The sequence below is a fragment of the Lepidochelys olivacea genome (genome assembly GCF_965140295.1).
Source record: "Lepidochelys olivacea isolate rLepOli2 genome assembly, chromosome: 1".
NCBI classification, from domain to species: Eukaryota; Metazoa; Chordata; order Testudines; family Cheloniidae; genus Lepidochelys; species Lepidochelys olivacea.
The window spans coordinates 130077956-130098868 of NC_140411.1; the positions used below are offsets into that span (position 1 = coordinate 130077956).

General features: G+C 45.6%; 1 protein-coding gene across 1 annotated transcript; it reads right to left on the reverse strand.

The window, feature by feature from the left end:
• Positions 1–6736: 6736 nt before the first annotated feature.
• LOC311519119 (paraneoplastic antigen Ma3 homolog) lies at positions 6737–12517 on the reverse strand. The gene is made up of 2 exons (XM_084625360.1): positions 12464–12517; positions 6737–10215 (listed from the first exon to the last, which is right to left on the reverse strand). Exon 2 carries the CDS (start codon positions 8582–8584, stop codon positions 7676–7678), a length of 909 nt encoding a protein of 302 aa, XP_084481486.1. The 5' UTR covers positions 8585–10215; positions 12464–12517; the 3' UTR covers positions 6737–7675.
• Between the last annotated feature and the right edge of the window lie 8396 nt (positions 12518–20913).

The window sequence follows — 20913 nt, forward strand, 5'->3', positions numbered from 1 at the left end:
AGAGAATCTTTAATAACATGAGGCAAACAACATCAGCATTAAATTGGGGAAACACCACAACTAGTGTTCATTAACCAAACCATGAACACCGACCCACCCCAGAAAAATTGGGCCACATCCTTTCCCTCAGGCTCTTGAGTCCCAGAACCCAAACGTCTCTTGAGTCCAGCAATCCACAAATCACCCAAAGTCCAAAAAAAGTCCAGCCCCGGAGTTCAAAAGTTCACCTGCAGAGTGTTACTCCCCAATCTGGCTAAAATGTGCCTGGGTGTGGGGGAAAGAGGTAAGGGGCACCTTACGTGTCCTGAAGCTGACTGCCCCACAGGGCTCTGCTCCGCTCCACCATGACCGGCTCCGCTCTGCACAGCTCACCGTCTCACGACCGGCTCCGCTCAGCTCGCCGTCTCACGAACACAGCGCTGTCTCACGACCGGCTCCGCTCAGCTCGCCGTCTCACGAACACACCGCTGTCTCACGACCGGCTCCGCTCAGCTCGCCGTCTCACGAACACACCGCTGTCTCACGACCGGCTCCGCTCAGCTCGCCGTCTCACGAACACACCGCTGTCTCACGACCGGCTCCACTGCACACTAGATCTTCCGGCTCCCCACTACTTGACACAGTGCTCAGTGATTTCAGCTCTCAGTGATTTCAGCTCATAGTAGTGGTAGCCTTAGTGCTGGTGCACTATAAGGCTGAAGTGAATTCAGCACAGTACCTGTAACAAAACTCTTAATAGACCCAAAATTAGCTCTGACATTCCACAGTGGAGAGAGACAGAGGTGCAATTGGTGCTTCAGGCCCTCACAAAGGGGCCTACACCACCAGGCACTAATACCTGTCTCAAGTCTCTCTCAATTCACAGAGTTTTGGAACCCATGTCCCTTGCCTAGTGAGTGCTACTCAGTTGATGGTGAGTCCTCCATCATAACAAAAAGGCCAAGTACAGTTCCAAGCACAGTTCCCATAATCAGGGTACTAACAATTTATTCTTCCCTCCCCAATAACAGAGACACTGGGGATCCCACAGCAGCCAAAGTGACGATTTGGGCAGTTATGGCCTCATTCTAGGCGGGGTGGGTGTGCCTATGCAAATGAGATCAGCCCCTGAAGTTCTTTTCCACAACTTGCCACACCTCACCACCAGATGTCAGGGTGGAGCCCACCCTGTCTCTGCTTACATCCTCCCCCCAGCCGAGAATTTGGCGTCCCGACAAATCATACTCCCTTTATACCAACTCATTGATTTCCTCCAAAGGGCCTCAGAAAGCCCACTTTGGCTTCCACAATCCTGTGTGCTAAATGTATTGGCTCCTCACTAGTCACCCCAGGTGCATCATAGGTTAACCGTTTTACTGGTCTTATCACCCTGTCTCGTCTATTGAGAATCTCTGTTGCCGAGGTAAGGGGAATGTCCTCTTGATTGATGGATGGAGAGGCTTCCTTTGAGGGTCTCTTGGCTACTGGCGTAGGCCCCTGCACTCGTAGTTCTAACGCGGGAGGGTCCAAGGTGCCCAGGACATCCTCTACCTGAGTGTCTCCACTGGCCAATAACCTGTGTGTGTCATCACACGGGGGTCTCATCAGCGGCACAGGGGTGTCAGAAAGGGGCCTAAATAATTCCGCCATAGGGTTTAGGGTGGAAAAGGGAGAACTCTCATTTGGTTCAGCTGGTCGAGACTGAAATCTTGTCTCCATCCCAGGATACACCAGGGTTGTGTCTTCCTCCTCAGACTCACTCTCAGATGTGCAGAATAGGGGTAAGTTAGCTGCAGGAGGCTCACTGTCTGTGTTGGATGGCAGCTTTGGTCTAGCACTTCTGTTCTGCCCGGCTGCCCTGTCATGGCCCATCTCATAAGGGGTGCTTACCAATTCCCCCACAGGGAGCAAAAGGTTTCTATGCACCGTCTTTATTTGCCCTGGACTGTCTTCAGGTTTGATCTTGTAGACCGGCAGATCTCCCAGCTTTTCCATCACCAGGTAAGGTATTGCCTTCCATCTGTCAGCTATCTTGTGTTTGCCAGCGATACCCAAATTTCGCAGCAGGACTCTGTCCCCCGGCTGGAGCTCCTGCGATCGCACTCTAGCATCATATCGATGTTTGTTGCGGTCTGCGTTCTTCCGAGCCGCAGCGGTAGCCAAGCGATAAGCATCCTGCAGCCTTTCTCTTAGACGGGATACGTATTGCTGATGAGTTTCATAGCTATCTCCATCCTCTGATACACCAAAGCACAAGTCTATGGGTAATCTTGGTTCTCGCCCAAACATCAAAAGATATGGGGTGACTCCCATAGCATCGTTCTTTGTGGCATTGTAGGCATGCACCAGAAATGCGACATGCTGGCTCCAGGTTGCCTTCTGCTCTGGTCGCAAAGTTCCCAACATATCTAATAGGGTTCGGTTGAACCTCTCTGGCTGGGGATCACCTTGGGGGTGATAAGGCGTTGTCCTAGACTTTTTAATTCCTGCTATCTTCAGCACCTCCTTCAGAAGGTGACTCTCAAAATCCCGCCCCTGATTAGAGTGTATCCGAGCCGGGCATCCATAGACTGAGAAATATTTGTCCCACAATACTCGAGCGACGGTGGTGGCCCTCTGATCACGTGTGGGATATGCCTGTGCATACCGTGTAAAATGGTCAGTCACTACTAGAATGTTCCCAACATTCCTCTTGTCTACCTCTACAGACAAGAAATCAATGTATACCAATTCCAAAGGTTTGTTGCTGGTGATGTTCTTGAGATATGCAGCCCTCGTGGGCAGAGTTTTCCTTTGAACACATCGAGCACAAGTCTCACATTTCCTGCGAACATCTTCAGCCATTCGGGGCCAATAGAACCTACTACGAATAAGTTCCAGAGTCCTCTCCATCCCTAAATGCCCAAAGTCATCATGCAGGGCCCTCATGGCCAGGGCTCTGTACCTTTTTGGCAGTACTAGTTGTGCTCGTTGCTTTTGTAAAGAGTCGGTGGTCATTCAGTGTAGCACTCCCTGAATCAGTTTTAATTTGGTCCATTCTCTCAATAGTAGTTTACCCTCCGGGTTAGGTGGGACAACCGCAGCTGGGCTTCGCCCCTCCCTTTTGGCAAGTAGTGTATCACGAATGTCAATATCTTGCCGCTGGGCTTCTTGCCAGTCAGCCGCATTGAGCATGGGCAAAGGAGATTGGTCCAATGCAATATAGTTCACTGAGGCAGAAGGCATGCATTCAGGGGGCAGGCCCAAAGCTTCTGCAATACATCCCTGAAGGCTCTCACAGGCCTCTGGCTCTCGACGACTCACACTGCAAATAGCTCTCACTCCATCTGTGGGTATCACAGCAACTTCTGGAGCCTGCGGACGCCTGGACAATGCATCTGCATCTACATTGCTTCTCCCTGATCGGTACTGAATGCTAAACTCATAGCTAGCCAAGGCGGCCACCCATCTCTGCCCTGTAGCATCCAGCTTAGCACTTGTTAACACATAAGTCAGTGGATTGTTGTCTGTCCACACCTGGAACTGAGCACCATACAAGTAGTCTCGAAATTTCTCAGTGATGGCCCATTTCAAGGCCAAGAATTCCAGCTTGTGGGTGGGATAACGAGTTTCACTATCAGACAATCCTCGGCTGGCAAAGGCTACAGGTTTATGTTTGCCTTCCACTTCCTGGTACAGGACTGCTCCCAGACCCTCCAAACTGGCATCAGTATGCAGGATAAATGGTTTGCTTGGGTCAGCAAAAACTAGGACTGGAGCATGAGTTAGGCAAGTAATGATTTCTCGAAAAGTCCTTTCACATCTCTCATCCCACCGTGGCCCAAATGGTGCAAAGGGGCCATAGTTTCTCTGCACAGGAGGCTTTGGGAACCTCCCCTTATTCCTGGTCTTAGATTTGTTCTTGCTGGACTGATGTCCCCTGGTAAGATCATTCAGAGGCTTTACAATCGTAGCATAGTTTTTCACAAACCTGCGGTAGTAGCCACTAAATCCAAGAAAGGTCTTGAGTTCTCTATAGTTACTTGGACGTGGCCATGTAGTGAGTGCTTCTATTTTATCAGGATCAGTACTCACACCCTCTTGGGATACGATGTGACCCACATACTTCACTGAGGTTCTGCAGAACTGGCATTTGTCAATTGAAAGCTTCAGACCATAATCCTCCAACCTATCAAGCACTTTAAGAAGTCTTTCTTCATGCTCCTCTAAGGTTCTTCCAAACACAATCAGGTCATCCAAATAAACTAACACTTGCAGTAAATTCATGTCTCCCACAACTCTCTCCATGAGACGTTGAAAGGTGGCAGGTGCTCCAGAAATCCCTTGGGGCATGCGTTCGAACTGATAAAACCCTAATGGGCAGATGAAGGCGGTCTTCTCCTTATCTTCTTCTCCCAGAGGGATCTGGTAGTACCCACTTCGAAGATCCAACACAGAGAACCACTGGCATCCCAGCAAACAGTCTAAGGCATCTTGCACTCAAGGCATAGTGTACTGGTCGACCACAGTACGGCTGTTTAGGGTGCGGTAGTCAATACACATCCGGATTTTCCCATTCTTTTTACGGACTACCACAATGGGCGAGGCGTATGGGCTGCGGGACTCTGTAATGATGCCATTCGCAGCCAGCTCCTGAAGATGATGTCGCACATCTTCCATCTCAGAGAGAGCAATCTTCCTAGATCTCTCCCTAAAAGGTCTCAGAGTAGCAGCCGTGTTAGTCTGTATTCGCAAAAAGAAAAGGAGGACTTGTGGCACCTTAGAGACTAACCAATTTATTAGAGCATAAGCTTTCGTGAGCTACAGCTCACTTCCTCAGATGCATATCGTGGAAACTGCAGCAGGCTTTATATATACACAGAGAATATGAAACAATACCTATTCCCACCCCACTGTCCTGCTGGTAATAGCTTATCTAAAGTGATTTCCAGCACAAATCCAGGTTTTCTCACCCTCCACCCCCCCACACAAATTCACTCTCCTGCTGGTGATAGCCCATCCAAAGTGACAACTCTTTACACAATGTGCATGACAATCAAGCTGGGCTATTTCCTGCATAAATCCAGGTTCTCACATCCCCCCCACCCCCATACACACACAAACTCACTCTCCTGCTGGTAATAGCTCATCCAAACTGACCACTCTTCAAGTTAAAATCCAAGTTAAACCAGAACATCTGGGGGGGGGGGTAGGAAAAAACAAGAGGAAACAGGCTACCTTGCATAATGACTTAGCCACTCCAAGTCTCTATTTAAGCCTAAATTAATAGTATCCAATTTGCAAATGAATTCCAATTCAGCAGTTTCTCGCTGGAGTCTGGATTTGAAGTTTTTTTGTTTTAAGATAGCGACCTTCATGTCTGTGATCGCGTGACCAGAGAGATTGAAGTGTTCTCCGACTGGTTTATGAATGTTACAATTCTTGACATCTGATTTGTGTCCATTTATTCTTTTACGTAGAGACTGTCCAGTTTGACCAATGTACATGGCAGAGGGGCATTGCTGGCACATGATGGCATATATCACATTGGTGGATGTGCAGGTGAACGAGCCTCTGATAGTGTGGCTGATGTTATTAGGCCCTGTGATGGTGTCCCCTGAATAGATATGTGGGCACAGTTGGCAACGGGCTTTGTTGCAAGGATAAGTTCCTGGGTTAGTGGTTCTGTTGTGTGGTATGTGGTTGTTGGTGAGTATTTGCTTCAGGTTGCGGGGCTGTCACAAATCTTGGGAGACAGGCCAGTCCTTGCCTACAGACAGCCCCGCAACCTGAAGCAAATACTCACCAACAACCACATACCACACAACAGAACCACTAACCCAGGAACTTATCCTTGCAACAAAGCCCGTTGCCAACTGTGCCCACATATCTATTCAGGGGACACCATCACAGGGCCTAATAACATCAGCCACACTATCAGAGGCTCGTTCACCTGCACATCCACCAATGTGATATATGCCATCATGTGCCAGCAATGCCCCTCTGCCATGTACATTGGTCAAACTGGACAGTCTCTACGTAAAAGAATAAATGGACACAAATCAGATGTCAAGAATTGTAACATTCATAAACCAGTCGGAGAACACTTCAATCTCTCTGGTCACGCGATCACAGACATGAAGGTCGCTATCTTAAAACAAAAAAACTTCAAATCCAGACTCCAGCGAGAAACTGCTGAATTGGAATTCATTTGCAAATTGGATACTATTAATTTAGGCTTAAATAGAGACTTGGAGTGGCTAAGTCATTATGCAAGGTAGCCTGTTTCCTCTTGTTTTTTCCTACCCCCCCCCCCCAGATGTTCTGGTTTAACTTGGATTTTAACTTGAAGAGTGGTCAGTTTGGATGAGCTATTACCAGCAGGAGAGTGAGTTTGTGTGTGTATGGGGGTGGGGGGGATGTGAGAACCTGGATTTATGCAGGAAATAGCCCAGCTTGATTGTCATGCACATTGTGTAAAGAGTTGTCACTTTGGATGGGCTATCACCAGCAGGAGAGTGAATTTGTGTGGGGGGGTGGAGGGTGAGAAAACCTGGATTTGTGCTGGAAATCACTTTAGATAAGCTATTACCAGCAGGACAGTGGGGTGGGAATAGGTATTGTTTCATATTCTCTGTGTATATATAAAGCCTGCTGCAGTTTCCACGATATGCATCTGAGGAAGTGAGCTGTAGCTCACGAAAGCTTATGCTCTAATAAATTGGTTAGTCTCTAAGGTGCCACAAGTCCTCCTTTTCTTTTTCCCTAAAAGGTCGAGAGTCATGTAGTCTGATATTGTGTTCTACTCCTTTTGCACATCCCACATCCCACTCATGCAGTGAGAACACCTTGGATCTTTCACAAAGTTTCTTCCTCAGGTGATCTTTCCACTCCTCGGACACTGGTGAATCTCCAAAGTCAAACTTTGCTGGGTCTATCGTCGGAACTTGCGTTTCACACTGGGGGGTTACAATTGACTCGGGTTCAAAGAGGTCTGCTATCTTTTGTCCTCGCCTCACAAAAATATCACGACTTGTTCCATTAGCAATCAGTATAGTCACCTCTTCCTGGGCTTCAGCAGGTAGGGTTATGACTCCACTAAGAACCAGCACTCCTTCAGGGAGCCCTCCCTCAGTTGGCTGCTCTACCACTGCTAATGTTCTCTTATTGCCTTTCAGGCAGGTACTCATGACAATCACCTCCTTTTCTGTCATTGCAGGCACCACTAAGGGGACCGGGCCTGCGTACCTCAGTGCTCCCACCGGCAAATCAGGCATCACTCTTTTTGCGTCCTCAATTTTTCTGTAGGCTGCAGCACAATGTGTGTGTATCACCAAGGTATTCAGGTATTGGTCCCCTGCTCGCTGTCTGCAGTAATCTGCAAGTACCTTAAAGAGGCTGGAGTTGGTCCCTATCAGCACGGACACATCAGAGACACCTTTAGGGTCAGGGCATATTAAAGCTGCAGTGTCCACCTCCTGTCTTACCCCAGCGATCTCTTCTGGGAATTCCAGGTGTACAATGACATACCGCTGATACGGGTATTCATCCATGCTGAGACCACACAGGCCAAGCCCTGTCAAGGGCTGTATAGGCAGATGCATAAGCATCTGCTGGTAGAAAGACTGGAATATGATAGTCACTTGGGATCCCGTGTCAAGCACTGCTCTACATTCTGTCCCTTCAACCTTTACAGTGACCTCAGCTCGAGGTCCTATCAATCCTGGTGGGATTCGGGTGGCATGGTTCTTCGCAGGGGAGCCTCCAAACCCTGCAGGCCTAGGCGGCTCCCTTTCCAGGCCCTGGGGCCGTTTCCCGACTTTCCCCAGGTGGTCCTCAGCTTTTGGTATACTAGCGGGGGATTCTCTGCATTCTGGCACCTGGCAGCAATGTGCCCATCCTGGCCACACCGGTAGCAGAAGAAGGATTGCCCTTTCCCGTGTTGCCGGGGTGGGGCAGAGGTTCTAAATGTAGTCTTCTGGACCGTGGTAACAGGGGGGTCCTTGTACGCTGAAGTCTTTGCTGAATCGATAGTATTCTCTAGTTCAGCCACTTTCTGTGTCAGGACCTGCACTCGTTGGGTAAGTTCCTCTTGAGGATTCACCATCAGCGCCTTGGGCGCTCGTATGGATGTTGTGGCAGTTGTCTGGGGTGGCTGAACCTCCGAAACCTCACCAGCTGCCTGCCTCTCTTCCTCCTCTCGGACCTCTTTTATCAGTCGAGAGTAACCCGGTGGATTGTCTTGGCGCTCCCTTAATCGAAGGTGGAGAAGGATTGGGTTCTGATATTGCATTCCCCTCACAATCTGAGCCAATCTAGTCCGGTCCATTTGCTCAACCGCTACTGCTCCCCTCATGATGGCTCTCTGTAATAATTTCTCCAACCTCTGTATGTAGGCAGAAACTTTCTCTCCCTTTTGTTGCCTGGCATTGAGGAACTTGCAATAAACATCCTCTGAGCCCTCGGTTCTCCCAAAGGCATGATCAAGGGCCTCTAGGCAGTCCTTTACCTTGACCCCAGGGTTACTGAGCTTCAGGGTGCGAATCACATCTAGGGCTGGCCCCCTGAGGCACTCTACTAGTCGCCTTCTCTTTTCAGCATCAGGTACTGCCCACTCCTGCAGCATTTCAGTGGTGTGTTCCAGCCAGGGTTCAAATGCTTCCTCCCCGGGTATTGGGGTGGGACCCCCAGAAAACAGCCTCAGTTTACGATAGGGGCTTGACTCAGGGTGGGGTGGCACAACCTTCTCTAATGCTTGCCCCAAAGCCTTCACCCACTCATCAGGTGATGGGTTGGGACTCCTGGGTCAAGGCCCAACAGACCCGGCATATCAGCCAAGGTCTTCCCCTCTCTCCCCAAAAAGGCTGACATTTTCTTTAAAAACTCCACTTCAGATGCAGGAGCCGGTGAGGGCTGGCTCCCAGTAGTTATTACCTTCCACTCACCATCTTCCACTGCTATCGTGCCTGGAACCTGTAGAGGGTCCACAGCCGACGGCAGCTCACACAGTACAGCAAAATCTCCGTCCTCCCTCACAAATATGCGCCCACGCATTTTACACTTACTCAGGTACTCAGTGGATGCCCTTAAGGTAGGCTCTATTGAGCCTTCATCGAATGCCTCCGGCACCCCGGTCACCAGGACACAGTTCCTAGGGTTAATATTCATCCCCTTGCACCAATCCTCTAGCAAATGTAGGGCCATTATACAAACTGTAATTTCTTTCCCAAATATAACAGATCAAAACAACAACAACCAGATTCTGGGTTCTCCCAATTTAATGACTCACCTAAGATGTGCTTGCGAGGGGTACTGACCCAGTCTCGATCCCGGACGAGCCCCCACAAATGTAACCCTTCTGCCAGGCCAAGTTGATAGCAGCAAGGGCCGGGTTCAGTACACAGGGGTTCCCTCTCATTAAAGCAAATGCAAAACTGGCTCGAGCCCCCACCCAGTGACCTGGGAAAATCTTACACACCCCCTGGGCGCCTCAAGGAGGCAATACTTCCCCTCTCGCAAGCACAGAGTCTTGGTGTAGTAGAGAATCTTTAATAACATGAGGCAAACAACATCAGCATTAAATTGGGGAGACACCACAACTAGTGTTCATTAACCAAACCATGAACACCGACCCACCCCAGAAAAATTGGGCCACATCCTTTCCCTCAGGCTCTTGAGTCCCAGAACCCAAACGTCTCTTGAGTCCAGCAATCCACAAATCACTCAAAGTCCAAAAAAAGTCCAGCCCCGGAGTTCAAAAGTTCACCTGCAGAGTGTTACTCCCCAATCTGGCTAAAATGTGCCTGGGTGTGGGGGAAAGAGGTAAGGGGCACCTTACGTGTCCTGAAGCTGACTGCCCCACAGGGCTCTGCTCCGCTCCACCACGACCGGCTCCGCTCTACACAGCTCACCGTCTCACGACCGGCTCCGCTCAGCTCGCCGTCTCACGAACACAGCGCTGTCTCACGACCGGCTCCGCTCAGCTCGCCGTCTCACGAACACACCGCTGTCTCACAACCGGCTCCGCTCAGCTCGCCGTCTCACGAACACACCTCTGTCTCACGACCGGCTCCGCTCAGCTCGCCGTCTCACGAACACACCGCTGTCTCACGACCAGCTCCACTGCACACTAGATCTTCCGGCTCCCCACTACTTGACACAGTGCTCAGTGATTTCAGCTCTCAGTGATTTCAGCTCATAGTAGTGGTAGCCTTAGTGCTGGTGCACTATAAGGCTGAAGTGAATTCAGCACAGTACCTGTAACAAAACTCTTAATAGACCCAAAATTAGCTCTGACATTCCACAGTGGAGAGAGACAGAGGTGCAATTGGTGCTTCAGGCCCTCACAAAGGGGCCTACACCACCAGGCACTAATACCTGTCTCAAGTCTCTCTCAATTCACAGAGTTTTGGAACCCATGTCCCTTGCCTAGTGAGTGCTACTCAGTTGATGGTGAGTCCTCCATCATAACAAAAAGGCCAAGTACAGTTCCAAGCACAGTTCCCATAATCAGGGTACTAACAATTTATTCTTCCCGCCCCAATAACAGAGACACTGGGGATCCCACAGCAGCCAAAGTGACGATTTGGGCAGTTATGGCCTCATTCTAGGCGGAGTGGGTGTGCCTATGCAAATGAGATCAGCCCCTGAAGTTCTTTTCCACAACTTGCCACACCTCACCACCAGATGTCAGGGTGGAGCCCACCCTGTCTCTGCTTACATAATTATCACAAAATGCAAGTAAAGAGAAAGGTTCTTTCTGTATCTTGTTGAGAAACCACATGTAGCTGGTGGTACCCTGGGCAGTATAAAAAAAAAAAAAAAGAAGAGATACGTGCAGCAGAGTGTCCCTAGCGAAAACACAGCTTCTTATAGACTGAATTATAGCAGCACACTGGTGAGGTGAAGCAGATATCCACCTTCTTGATACTATTTACTATATATCAGAGCCAATGTGTGATCACCTATGGAAAGTGTAAAGTGATGCATGTACGAGAACATGATGTTTCTGTAAGAAATCTGTTCTCTTGCATGATGATCTCCATCCCTTGTCTTCTGAAAAACAATGACATTATGGAAAAATCTCTGAATGTTCTATTACTGGGTCTACAACTTGCATGTTCCGAGCACTTTTGTGGTGGCAACTATACATAATTAAGTAATTAGCTGTTGGCATCTAAGATATTGTACAGGAATGAAGAAAATACAAGCATTGCCCTCTACAAAATAAACATTATATCTAGTATTTTAAGAGCTGGTTGGGAAATTTCCAACTAAATATGCGGTTTTGGCCATAACATTTAAATTTTCCACGGGAATGTTTCAGTTTTACCCACCAAAATTAAGTTGTTCTTCAGGAAAATGTAAATGAAATATTTAGTTTCAAGTCAAATCTGAACTAAAATATTTCCATTTGCCAAACTGAAAGAAAACAATTCTTTTTGGACCATTTCGACTCTGAATGGAAGACGTAGTCCAGCCAGGGAAAATGTCCCATAGAGGAGAATGAAGGCATAAGGCCCCTGAATTACAGCTCCTATGAGGTACTAGGGACTCTTGTATGTAGACCAGGCCCATGGTGAGCACATACTGAAGTGCTTTGCTAAAAGGACATGATGTTAAATAAGTGCTTCACTGAACTGGGACTTAAAAATTTTAAAAATTCTCCCCCTAATGCACAGCAAAGCATTGTTTTTAAATTTAAAAAAAAATCCAAACAAATAATACCCTCCCCCCCAAAAAAAAACCACCACAAAACCACCCCACATTAAATGGTCTTATCAAAACCAGACAGTATGCAGGGCATTGGAAGGCAGAAGGCTAAATGGGACTATATAAAGACAATGCTGTATCAACTTACACTAGCCATACGATTGGCAGTGGAATGGATATAGTGGGAGTGCTGTGTATTAATAAGCCATCCCAAAGTATATTACATAAACCTCATCCTATTTCATAACAACAACAACATTCTTGCCAATAGCTATGAAGGCTTAGGGGAGAAGATATGCTCATACTCATCTAGGAGTTCTCCCAAACTGGCTCTCGGTGTTTCAGTATATTCTGTGCCCTAGTTTTTAATTTTTCCACATACAAAATAAGAGTCATACTTTTTCTATTAATAACTTTTCTACCATGGGGGGGGGGAAACAATAGCCCCTTCCAAATCTTACTGATTAACATTAAGAGCCATTCTTCCTTATAAGATTTGTTTTATTATCAGCCATATTACATAGTTTACTCATTACATCTTTGTCTACTTCATTTATTTTAATAAGGGACTTTGATAGTGCTGTAACTTATCTCTAAGGAAGCACACTGCTCATTTCCCCCTGAGGATTTTCTAATCATTCGGAAACTGCTAGCGTTATTGGCATTTTGTTTTCTATTTCTCAGCCAGCTCAGCAAACTCATATTTCTTTGGATCTTCATATATCTCTCTAGTTTTCCATCAGGGACTTCAGTGAATGTCAGGGGAAAAAAAACAAAAAACAAAAAAACTTACCAAAACTATCTGCTTTTAAATAGATGAGATCCATGCAGGATTCATAGAGGCTGCTCATGATACCCTCTACTAAATGCAGACGCTGAGATCTTGAATGGTAAATATTTAACAAGGAGAACTCTCCTTCCTCTCTGTCGTTATCTCACATATGTTAAACTAATTAGTGTAACAAGGAAAATTCTTATCCCTCGGTTTCAGAGTAGCAGCCATGTTAGTCTGTATCTGCAATAAAGAACAGGAGTACTTGTGACACCTTAGAGACTAACAAATTTATTTGAGCATAAGCTTTCGTGGGCTAAAACCCACTTCATCGAATGCATGCAGTGGAAAATACAGTAGGAAGACATACACACACACACACCATGAAACAATCGGTGTTATCATACACACTATAACGAGAGTGATCAGGTAAGGTGAGCTATTACCAGGAGGAGAGAAAAAAAAACACCTTTTGTAGTGATAATCACTAGTTCCCTGAACCCTACAAACAGTTCCTTAGAATAAGATTATTTGCAAATTACTTCAGTGTTGACATAAATGTCTTCATTTAAATTCATCACCAGTATGTTTACTTGTCTTGGAAAATTTTATTTATTGGCTTATATTTCTTAGACTTTTTAAATGTAGTGTCTTTTTTTAAAGACTAGGAAGTCTTATTTTGTGCTCCCTGCATGTTTTGTTTTATGGTTAATGTTTCTGGACTTTGCATTTAGTACTTACTTTTGACTCTGTTATCAAGTTTCATGATATTAAACCAATTTGAATGGAATTTTCTTTCATCATTGTTCCTTTGCAACAAAATTTGTCCCTGAAGTTGTGACTCCATGTTCCTGGCTTGGGATATATTGGCCAAACCTATGAAATATTAGTTACAGTCCTGTCTGGCAGTTTTTTGAATACCCATTAAGTAAATCCTAATATGATTCAGATGCCAAAATTCCACTTTCTTTGTTGTGATTAAGAGACTTCTACCCCAATGAAAACAGACCTCAACAAGGGCAACAAGTTCTGACTTTTTTTTTTTTTTTTTTACCTTGGGAAGGATAAAGCTAGATATAGCTTCTATTGGAAAGGCCCAATCTATCAAGCAAAAAACTGAGCCAGATATAGAATAAGTCATTCTTTACCTTGTCACACTAAGAGAGTTGCACAAGATAGTCACACGTCTACATAAATCTTTGCTCATTGTGCCCAGGGGAATAACAACGTAAAGTTAAGTAATTCATCACAACAAAGAGATATGTCCACTTCCATATCAATATGCTTGCTCTCATGTCTGACTTGCTCTAAGTCTAACAATGACTTAGTTGTTTCCTGCAAGAAGTTGCCTCCAAATAGTCAAATATTTTGATTAACCGTGTTAAGAGATCACTCTTCCTAGCTCACCACTTCCCAAAAAAGCAAGTTTCTCAGCTGTTGTGTTGTTTCAGAATAAATATAATTAGAGTTAACATCAGTTCCTATTTAATGTTTTCTTTCATACACAGGCACACCCAATAGCCTTCTGATCCCTCCCATAAATCTGGGAAGCAACACTTTAAAGAGATTTTTCAGTGGAATAGTATAAGAGCAGAACTGATTTGTATTTTCTTTAAAACATTGTATCTATTCTATACCACGGTTTGTAAAAAAAAAAAAAACACACAAAAAGTTTCTGATTTAGATGCATGCCAGGTCTGTTGCTTCCAGCTGTGTATTTTCCTTGAGAGGCAATCTAATTTAGGAAGTTGCTGAATCATAATCAGAGAAGATGTATAGATTGAAAGAAAGCATTGCACACTTCAGATAATTGGTTTCTCCCTTCCCCACACTGGGTCATGCTTCTCTCTGGGGGAGGGAAAAATCTCAACCTTCACTGCTGTTGACTGTCTAATCTAGCTATTAATCTACACCTGACTCAGTCTTCCCTCAAAAATCTGATTAATTCTCTCTGAGGCATCCTAAAAGTGATTACCTTGTCATGCAGTGTAGATTCTCACCAGGAGTTGACAGGGAAGGAGTTAACTCTCTCATATTAGAGAAAGGGACCATGATTATCTATCTTGCATGTAGCCTTATTCTGGTACATCTGAGCCAGCTGTGGGGAATTAATTAATTCCCTTGTGGTCCTTATAAAAGGGTTGTTCCACAAACTGAGTGTGATAGTGAGAGTTTGAACTATTCGTGGGGTTTATTTGACCTTTGCTGAAGCAAATCATCCTTCATATTTCTGTTTTGAACATGGCTCAAGTGAGCTATACCTTCCGTTTGTATTGTAGTCGATGGAAGCCGTTTGGGTCTTGAAATGGTGGGATGTTCTTTAAGCTAATTTTTCTGTTGCACAGTAAAGACCACCACAAAGATATTTAATCCTAGATAGACACGTAGAATCACAAAATGCAAGCTGTGCAAAAATATACAGACATGATACCCTGATATTTCACTGTTGTTCATAGTTTCTGAGATTGGTAATTTCATGATTTTTTACATGAACACACACATACATATGTGCAAAACAGAAAAGAGATTTTTTTCACTACAAAGCTGTAATATGTCTTGGTATGGGGCTATCATATAAATAGTGTTCTGATATTAATTTCAGAAAGAGTAGATGAACATGTTTGCCTAATCTGAAACACACTTGAAAATCATGGTTTTAACATTACAATTCAAACATTAAGTTTAATGTTTCTTAAAAAGAGATTATGAAAAAACATCAGAGATGAGGCAGACAAAAAAATCCGTCAAATGATAGGGTGAAAAAGGGAGTGGAGTGGGCAGAGTGAAAAATAGACTGAAAAAAGCAGCAGAGAGGAGGAAAGCAAAAAACAGACCTGTTTAGCCTAATAAACCTAAAAACAGAGCAGCCTACATTTTGCAGTTAGATGGGCTTTCTATTCCCAATATATGATTCACAGTTCTCTTTATAGAGAAGTGTGGGGGAGGGGCGGGGGGTTGTGTGTTATTTTAATGGAATCATCTTTGGGGGATGGGAATGGATTTAGATGATAGTTTAATGACTCAAACTTGAACCTCAAACCTCATGAGATCTGACTGTTCTTACTTTACAGAGTCGAAGTTCAGCTTGACTCTGAATATGTAGAAAAGATGACTCCTTAGATTTACTTCCTGTGTGTAGTCAGAGCCGTATCAGTTTGCCATAGTGACAAAAATGAGCTTTTAACTACTTTATTACTTCCTTTAGCATAGTAGAGGCAGCACAGTTAAGAGATAGTGAGCTGAAATATAATCATTAGCTGAAGGACCAAATTCTGTCTTTAGTTCTATTGAGGCACAAGTGTAACTGGGAAGACAATGGACTGGACATGTATGATCACAGAATATCAGGGTTGGAAGGGACCTTAGGAGGCCATCTATCCAACCCCCCACTCAAAGCAGGACCAATCCCTAATTTTTTTCCCCCAGATCCCTAAATGGGCCCCTCAAGGATTGAACTCACAACCATGGGGTGAGCAAGCCAATGCTCAAACCACTGAGCTATCCCTCCCCCCTCCACTGAGCTTTAAATAATGTAATTTAAATAAATAAATAAAACACACACACACACACACACACACAGGAATAAGTATGAGCACTTATATAGAACTTTTCATTTTGAAAATACTTTGGAAACAAATATTAACTAGATAATGTTTCAGTGGACCTACCTATAGACTCTCAATGGCAGACATAGTGTTTCTTGTGATAGTTAAAATGAGTGTCCCAAATCACCCTGTTGTGTTGGGTGGCCTGGAGGGTTATAGGGTAGGTTCTGGCATGCTTTAATTAAAGGGAAAGAGTTTTAGTTTAATTTGCCTGTCTCACAAATAAAACTGAGGGCTTTATTTAAAAAACTTATCCCTGTGTTTTGAAGTTGAAGTCAATGGGAGCTGCAGTTGCTCAATACCTCTGAAAATCAGGCCACTTACTTAACTTCTTAAATATGAATATTGGTGCCAAATTTCAGGCATCCATGTATGATAAATTTGGCCAAAGTTTTCTGTACTACTTATTTGTTTGTAGAACAATAGTATCTAAAGCAAGATCTGACTCTATTGTGCTAGGGAAAGTACAGACACCCAGTAACAGACAGTCCCTGTCTATTTAGATTATAAGCTCTTTGGGACAAGACAAATGGTAGTAGGGAAAAGTGTCACACAGACATAGAGAGACTTGGGCCTTGTCTACACTACAAATTAAAGTTGACTTAAATTGCGTTGATGTACAGCTATCACTAATTCAATCGCTCTTGCATCCCCACACTATGCTCCTTGCGTCAGTGAAGCGCATCCACAGTAGCAACTCTTGCATTCACACAGAGAGCTGTGCACTGTGGATAGCTATCCCACTGTGCATCTGGCTTCTGGGTGTTTTGGGAAGGGTTTTCAATGCCTTCTGGGGGCAGCTTCACCATCCCCTTGTGCAGGGTTCTCAATCCCATCATTCCATGGGCATCCAACTAGATTTCCAGCCAAATTTCAAATGCCCTGGTAACCTGCAAGCCAGCCATCTCTGTCAGAAAGCATGGATCCTCCACTGCTCTTCAGTATTGTGCATTATGAACACAAGGCTATCAGAAGAGCTTGATGGGAGGAGCTTTTTGGCTGAGCAAGGCCTTGAAGGAGTATTTTAACACTGAGCCACAGTAACATGTGCTGTTATACTGTGCTGAGCCTGGCATTGTTTGTTTGCACCATGCTATTAATCTTATCATGCTTGCGGTGTGTACTCTACAGTAACAATGCACAGCTGACTGTATGTGCAGCTGTCATTGTGTTTAATCTCTCACGGGTGGAATGCCCTATATATTTCTGCACCCCTGAAGATACATGGAGTGGGAGTGGGGGAGTATAGGGAGGTCCTGGAATGCTGTTTCTTTTCTAATTAAGCACTGTAGGATTGTGGGAGGTTTCAGGCAGAATTAAAACAAACCTAAAACATATGAATTTGTTTCAGATAGAGATTTACATTTTTATTGAATTATTTGTTGTAGAAAGTGGTAATCCACATGCAGCACCCTGCAATATGAGATGTATAGAGAACTCCTTTGTGATTCTCTCACCCTGCCTCACCACAGTGATTTCTCTTTATATCAGGACTTGTGTACCTATGCAAAGAGGAAAGGATTTGATCCCCTTTGCTTATGATTTCTCTACAGCTACTAGTTCTTATGAATTCTCTTGTAAATACATTTCAGTAGTATTACTCCACTACAGAATTTAGGCAATAGACTCAAAAGAGCATATCAGAGCAAAAATAACTACAGCTGAAGTAGAAAGACAGATTCTTGAAGTTGGAGTCACTGGTCTAGTTTTTTTCTGAAACCTGATTACTTTTGAGACCCCTGCCCCCTTCCTTTGACAGGAGTGAGAATCCAAGGGATACCACCCTGCATCTGTGACCATTGTGGAAGTAGCAGCCCTGTGATGCTGTCTGATTGAAACATGACCATTTATATTATTGATATTGCCGCTGTTAGACAATCGCAACAAATCTTGTACAATGTATATCATGTAAGGTATCAATGGAAAAGTTATGATTTACTAAGTATGATTATCCTGTTTATATGCATGCATCATTTTTTGTATCTGAAGTTATAGATATTAACTATGTACTGGCATCCTATATATGTGCTGTATTCCTGAGGAACACCCACCAGGTAAAATCTACATTGAAGGTAGACAGTACATTGTGGATGGACCATTCAAGGTGACAGCCCATTAAGAATACAATGGGCCAAAGAAAAAGTTGGTCTCTGCCCAGTGAACCTTCCTGCACGCACTTTAGCCAGAATATCGGTAACAGCTGCTCCTATGGGTCATCAAGGCATGTAAGGCCATGTGACTTGCTCATGTGACCCTGGACTCCATCTTGTGCCTGTGTACTTTCCCACAAACTAAGACTAAGAGCAGTCCCTCCACCTGGGCTGTCTGTTTCAGGGAAGCCTGGCTGTTTAAAAATAGCCAGAGCTTCGCAAATCAGCTGAGCGGCGGCGAACAAGCAGAGCAGCACACCGCAGGAGTTTGCCTGGGAGTTCGCCTGGAGTGAGCCAAGTGAGGCTTACATCTTGCCAACTTCTCTGAGGAAGCTCATAGTAGAAAGGTGATATGGAAGGGGAGGGTTCAGCTGTTGTGACCTGCACTGGATGTGCCATGTTTGTCTTTCTTCCACAGGACAGAAGCGACTGTCTGTACAAAGTGCAAGCTGGTCTCCATATTGGAAGAGAAGATTGAAGGTCTGGAGCAACAGATAACGACCCTGCGTTGCATACAAGAATCTGAGGATTTTCTGGACAAAAGTCAGGATATGCTTCTACGGGCACAAAGCTCTAAAGATTTAGAGCAGGTTGCACAGTGGAGCCAAGAGGCCAGTGAAGAAGCTTGGCAACATGTGACCTCCAGAAGAAGAAGGGAGAATGTCCGGGTTCCAGCAATGCAGACACAGGTAACTAACCACTTTCATGTTCTCTCCACAGGTACCATTGCGGAGAGTGGACCAGATGATACGTCTGGGGGGAGAAAGCAGAAGGAGACTCCGCTGGTTGGAAGGCATGAGATGCACTGTCCTGAGATCGGGGGTTCCACGACCACCACTCCCAAGAGAAGGAGGCGGGTGGTGGTGGTCGGGGACACTCTCCTCCGAGGGACTGAGTCATCTATCTGCCGCCCTGACCGGGAAAACAGAGAAGTCTGCTGCTTGCCAGGGGCTAAGATTCACAGTGTGACGGAGAGACTGCCGAGACTCATCAAGCCCTCAGATCACTACCCCTTCCTGCTTCTCCATGTGGGCACCAATGATACTGCCAAGAATGACCTTGAGCGGATCACTGCGGACTACGTGGCTCTGGGAAGAAGGATAAAGGAGTTTGAGGCACAAGTGGTGTTCTCGTCCATCCTCCCCGTGGAAGGAAAAGACCTGGGTAGGGACCGTCGAATCGTGGAAGTCAATGAATGGCTATGCAGGTGGTGTCGGAGAGAAGGCTTTGGATTCTTTGACCATGGGATGGTGTTCCATGAAGGAGGAGTGCTGGGCAGAGATGGGCTCCATCTTACGAAGAGAGGGAAGAGCATCTTTGTGAGCAGGCTGGCTAACCTAGTGAGGAGGGCTTTAAACTAGGTTCACCGGGGGAAGGAGACCAAAGCCCTGAGGTAAGTGGGAAAGCGGGATACCAGGAGGAAGCACAGGCAGGAATGTCTGTGAGGGGAGGGCTCCTGCCTTATACTGAGAATGAGGGGCGATCAGCAGGTTCTCTCAAGTGCTTATATGCTAATGCACAAAGCCCTGGAAACAAGCAGGGAGAACTGGAGGTCCTGGTGACGTCAAGGAATTATGACGTGATTGGAATAACAGAGACTTGGTGGGATAACTCACATGACTGGAATACTGTCATGGATGGATATAAGCTGTTCAGGAAGGACAGGCAGGGCAGAAAAGGTGGGGGAATAGCACTGTATGTAAGGGAGCAGTATGACTGCTCAGAGCTCCGGTATGAAACTGCAGAAAAACCTGAGCGTCTCTGGATTAAGTTTAGAAGTGTGAACAACAAGGGTGATGTCGTGGTGGGAGTCTGCTATAGACCACCGGACCAGGGGGATGAGGTGGATGAGGCTTTCTTCCGGCAACTCGCAGAAGCTACTAGATCGCATGCCCTGGTTCTCATGGGTGACTTGAATCTTCCTGATATCTGCTGGGAGAGCAATACAGCGATGCATAGAAAATCCAGGAAGTTTTTGGAGAGCGTAGGGGACAATTTCCTGGTGCAAGTGCTAGAGGAGCCAACTAGGGGGGGAGCTTTTCTTGACCTGCTGCTCACAAACCGGGAAGAATTAGTGGGGGAAGCAAAAGTGGATGGGAATCTTGGAGGCAGTGATCATGAGTTGGTTGAGTTCAGGATCCTGACACAGGGAAGAAAGGTAAGCAGCAGGATATGGACCCTGGACTTCAGGAAAGCAGACTTTGACTCCCTCAGGGAACGGATGGGTAGGATCCCCTGGGGGACTAACATGAAGGGGAAAGGAGTCCAGGAGAGCTCGTTGTATTTCAAGGAATCCCTGTTGAGGTTACAGGGACAAACCATCCCGATGAGTCGAAAGAATAGTAAATATGGCAGGTGACCAGCTTAGCTTAACAGTGAAATCCTAGCGGATCTTAAACATAAAAAAGGAGCTTACAAGAAGTGGAAGGTTGGACATATGATCAGGGAAGAGTATAAAAAATATTGCTTGGGCATGTAGGAATGAAATCAGGAGGGCCAAATTGCACCTGGGGTTGCAGCTAGCAAGAGATGTCAAGAGTAATAAGAAGGGTTTCTTCAGGTATGTTGGCAACGAGAAGAAAGCCAAGGAAAGTGTGGGCCCCTTACTGAATGAGGGAGGCAACCTAGTGACAGAGGATGTGGAAAAAGCTAATGTACTCAATGCTTTTTTTGCCTCTGTCTTCACTAACAAGGTCAGCTCCCAGACTGCTGCGCT

Coding starts and splice junctions, on each gene's coding strand:
- LOC311519119 (XM_084625360.1), bottom strand. CDS start 8,584: ATGCTGCAGGAGTGGGCAGTACCTGATGCTGAAAAGAGAAGGCGACTA.